General features: G+C 37.9%; 1 protein-coding gene across 1 annotated transcript; it reads left to right on the top strand.

Moving 5' to 3' along the window:
* Positions 1-234: 234 nt before the first annotated feature.
* Positions 235-1,110, top strand: LOC142177971 (uncharacterized). The gene has a single exon (XM_075247164.1). The coding sequence runs from the start codon at positions 235-237 to the stop codon at positions 1,108-1,110; it is 876 nt and encodes a 291-aa protein (XP_075103265.1).
* Positions 1,111-5,065: the final 3,955 nt, after the last annotated feature.

Raw genomic sequence — 5,065 nt, 5'->3', positions numbered from 1 at the left:
GACAGGCTATTTGAAATGCTTCATGAAGACTTAGCAGTATACATTCTAGAGAAAATCAAACCACCTTCACCTCAACAGGTTCTTGACGTGCCTTGTTGGATGCTGGAAACAAGATGATATTTCAGTGTTAAGTCAGCATGGGATTATACGAGAAGAAGAGACGAACCAAGAACAGCTTATAGGATGATTTGGGTAAAGGGACTGCCTTTTAAAATAGCATTTTTCATGTGGAAAATGTGGAAAGCAAAGATACCTTTAGATGATTTCTTGAAAAAGGTAGGCTACTGCATGCCATCAAAATGTTGGTGTTGTGTACAACCTGATGAGGAATCTCTTCAGCACTTGTTTTTTAGATCAGAAACTGCAAAGACAACTTGGAAGTATTTTCTATTGAGGGCAGGAATAGTTGTGGAGGGAGTTACATTGCACCAAGCAATCACAAAATATTGGACTGCAAATGTGTGCTTAAGGCTCAAACCAGTAATGCAAGCACTCCCCTCATGCGTAGTATGGGAACTCTGGAAAAGAAGAAATAGTATGAAGTATGTTGATGCTGTGACAACTAGCAGGGTGATTTATCAAGTTTCATCAAATCTTCAGGCATTGGTGAAAGTGAGAAAGCCTGGGATGGACATGGTACCTCACAAATGGAAAGATCTTCTAGCTATGATGGAAAATTTCACTCCCAAACTTAAGGTTACCAAATTCATGTGGGAACTTCCAAGTGCAGGATGGCTAAAAGTTAATACGGATGGGGCATCGAGGGGAAATCCAGGCAGGAGCTCAATAGGTTTTTGTATAAGAAATGAAAATGGTAACATAGTCAAGTCAGTAGGGAGGGAGATTGAGGAGACAACAAACACAGTAGCTGAAGCGAAGGCCATGGTAAAAGCACTAAGGTTCTGCAGATTTCAACAATACTCTCATGTATGGCTTCAAACTGACTCAATGTTATTAAAAAAGATAATGGATGGGATTTGGAAACCACCATGGATCATATCTGAGCAGGTAGAGGAAATGATGCAACTAATGAATGGGGCAATTACACAGTTACTCATATTCATAGGGAGGGCAACAAGCTGGCTGATCATTTGGCTAATTATGCTTTAGATCATAGAGAAATAAAATGCCAACAATTCTGGCATCTAGATGCACAGGGAAGGAGGTTGGTTAATAAAGATAAGCTGCAATGTCCAAGTCTAAGGGTGAAGCTGGACAGGAGATAAGAAGCAAAGAGAAAAGGAAGAGCAGGAAGCATGTCAACTTAATCGACCAATATATTCAAATCCTAAGGGAGGAGGGTATTTCTATCGCATAGGTACAACTACGTTATGTTAAAGAACAAAAACATTTCAGTAAACAAGATGGGCACGTGATATTATGCACAGTAACAAATAACAAATTTATTGGAATCTGCACAAGCACGCTAGGGAATTGGCATGGAGGGCTGCGAGAAACCCTTTCATGTAAGCACATGGTTTATGTGAAAAGCGTGAAGCCTGTCTCTTGGCCTGGGCAGCGCAATCGAGCAAAAATGAATGAAGGAAGGGAAGAACAAAGCACACGCGTGGAGGGTAGCAGCTGCCACAACCAGAGCAGCTGGGACGTGAAATTTGGGAGTAAAATACAAAAAGGGAGGCACGCATGCTCTCACATAGAAAGGCACGCTGGAAGGTAAAGCATGCTGGACATGAATGCTTTTGATACTTGAGCATGCAATACTTTAGCTAAATTCGAGAAATGGTAGAGCGTGTCCATGAAATTGCACTAATTGCACGAAATTGGGTTGGACATGAAATTGCACGCTGGAATTGTTTCTCTCATTGCTGGAGATGCACGCATGGCCTACGCATGGGGTGGAAAGTCGTCCAGCAAGAAGGCATGCGCATGGGGTCTTGACAACAAAAACGGGGACATGTTTTATTAGGAGTGCTTTGAGCATGCACTTGATTTGCACAATTCTAGAAAAGCTGGATTACACCATGTGCGACCACAAGGATGCAATTTGGAAAGAATCTTGATACACGCATGGATACTGGCAGCATTCAAAACAAAAGATGTGGGGGCGTGTCTTTTTAGGACGACATTTTAAATTACAACAGGGATACACGCCTGTTTTCAAATGGAATCGCCTGTTTTCAAATGAATTTCGCGCTGGAAATGCAACGCACGCTGGACAATGAATTGGAATGTGCTACTTTGATAGTGCATGCTTTCTCACATTACTGGAGATGGCATATGCATGGGGTGAGCTTGACTTGGAAGAAAAGTGGTCAGACTGGATGATCGCATGCCTATTTTGCGACTATATTGGGAATGGGATAAAGCATGTTATGACAGTTCATGGATACAACTGTATTAAATGAACGCATGATTTCGAGAAGCAAGTTATGTTTTCGACAAAAGCTGTAATTAAATAATAGGATGCCAGCTCGGTTTCGACAAGCAGAAGAGGATGCACAAACAACAAACATGGGCAATTTTACACTAAGAACTTGATTCTCAGTGGGATGGACATTTTATTTGGCATCAGACTTTGAAGGGTAAAGCTCAAGGCGCAAACACTGGGACCAATATCTGGTGGATCAGGAGGGCTTGCACAAGGATACATCATCACGAAAGTTTGGCAGAATCAAGAATCAAGAATTCATGAGAACATCTACTATCATAAGAATAATTCAAAGCATGCCTATACAAGCAAAATCTGGGTAGTAGCTACATGGTTAAGAGCCTATATGTGCAATATGCAAAATTTGAATTTGGACACTCGTACTAATAAGCTGCAGGGGCAAGATTTTTCGTCAATAACCATATCAGTCCATATATGATACCAATGTAGAGCTCCGTTCTCAATATTGGTAATAGGTATTATGTAATAGTCATAGTTATTTTTTCCATTACGCAAGACAACCTGACATTATGTACGTTTTGTTTTGTTTGGATTTATATATATAATAAAACTAGCCCTAGGCGCTTACCTAGAGGATTGCCAAAAAAAAAATGAAACGTTAAAAAAATGTTTAATAGAAATAAGAACCATAACAGATCTGAGCCCTAATTTTAGGGCAAATAAAACTCGTTAGAAATATCAACGAAAATCATAATAAAATGCACATAGATAGATATACGGGAATATTAAAGAAAATATTTAACAAAAATAAAAAAACTAGAACAGATCTTGAAAAGATCTGAACCCTAGCTTTAGGGTAAATGAAAAATCGAATCAAATCTTAGAGATTCATACCATAAAGAGACGAAGAATGAACATAGATGAAAATGAGTGAAGGTTCGAACCAGATTTGGTCCAAAATGAGGAAAATCGGCTTGCCATGTTAGGAAAGCAATTATGTTATGCCATAAACAAGTATCCAATAGCGAAAAAGAATCACTAAGGTAAGAAAATCCCCGATTGATTCCATATCTAGTTGGAATTGAAAGGGATTAGAGGTGACGGTGCTAGGGTTTCACAAGAGAAAAGAGGAGTGTTTGAGGGTGGCAAGTTTAAAGGAATGAGGGGTTAGGGTTAGGATAGGTTTTAATTAAAGGGGAGGAGGTGAATGGAGGCCGTTGATCTTGAGAGATCAACGACCAGGATTAAAAGAAAGGTTTGGGTCGGGTTAAATATTAGGTTACCAATTGGGTATTGGGTTAGGGGTCGTTTGGTTTGGGCTAGGTTGCTGGGCTGGTGTATTTCAAGTAATTGGGTTGGTCTGAATTTAAATAAAAAATGGGCAAGATTTTAAATACCCAATTTTAATAAATAAATAATTTATAAAAATAATAAATGAATACTAAAAATATCTTTTGTTCACTAAACTAATTTATAATAGTTATTTAATATTTTAAAAATATAAAATATCATTTTTTGGATAAGCAATATAATTATACACTAATATGGGCTATTATCGCAAAAATATGCAATTTAGCCAAAATGCAAATGTAATTATAAAAAATGCACTAAAAATATTTAAATACTATGTTGGCATAAATGATAAATTTAGATGATGAAATCATCAGAAAAATAAAATGAAAGGTAATTATTGTATATTTATACAATAAAAATATAAAAAATAAGTTGATTTAAAGCCTTTAAAATTTTAGAAAAATTATGAAAAATACTTGTGCATGCTTGTAAATCCAATGATAATGCATGTGAACTATTTTAAAGTATGTATGTATATTTAAAATATATGAGGAAAAAATTGGGTATCAACAACTGCCCCTCTTTACCTGGGAAGAATGAAAGAGTTGTTGGGTAAAGAAATAATGACCGATTTTGACCAAATGTGGTGTTTTTTGAAAAACTATAGGACGAACTCTGGTCTTTGTGCTGCCTACATATCCCTGATTTTACAGGAATCATGCCATGTGTAGTTCTGGACCCAACGGTGAACGAAACCAATTGAATTGTTATAGGAACGGTCGTATGTTTCAGAAAGGTTCTTTTGAGTAGGATAGTATTAGATGAATTTATGCAAAGTCACGAATGTGAATTTGAGATGTCTTGGATGTATCACAGGGAAGATATCTGAACGGTCATAGGGTAAAGTGGTTAATTTATGGGAGTCGGTTACGTTTGAAATAATGGCAGGGTGTGAATGGTATGAGCAAAAACTGGAGCGAAGGTTGCTCATGTTTGAAGAACAGTTACTTCCTGGATTACATGCAAAACTTAAAACACGATGCATACAAATGTATATGGGTTATTGTGATAATTTAAACATGATGCAAATTCCCTTCGGACCATGGAGATTGTCTTTAGACGGTGAGGATGATGTCCTAGGCCATGAATCGTGAGATAAGGGATTCGCAGGCCATGAAATGATGTTCTCAGTCAATGATAATGGTTCTCGGGCTATGAGAATGGTGCCTCTGAACCATGACACCTTTGAATAATGATGTGCAGTATTGAGAGATATTTAGGCCATGACATGGTGTCTTCAGGCTATGAGGATGATGCCTTCGGACTATGACACCCTTGGATAGAGACATGATGATGGATCATATGAGCAAAACAAGACAAAGCTTAGTATTGCATAGGATTGGGACAGAGCTTAGCCCCGGT

The sequence above is a fragment of the Nicotiana tabacum genome, chromosome 3, assembly GCF_000715075.1.
Source record: "Nicotiana tabacum cultivar K326 chromosome 3, ASM71507v2, whole genome shotgun sequence".
Taxonomy (NCBI): Eukaryota; Viridiplantae; Streptophyta; class Magnoliopsida; order Solanales; family Solanaceae; genus Nicotiana; species Nicotiana tabacum.
This window is presented reverse-complemented; position numbering and strand designations above follow the sequence as displayed.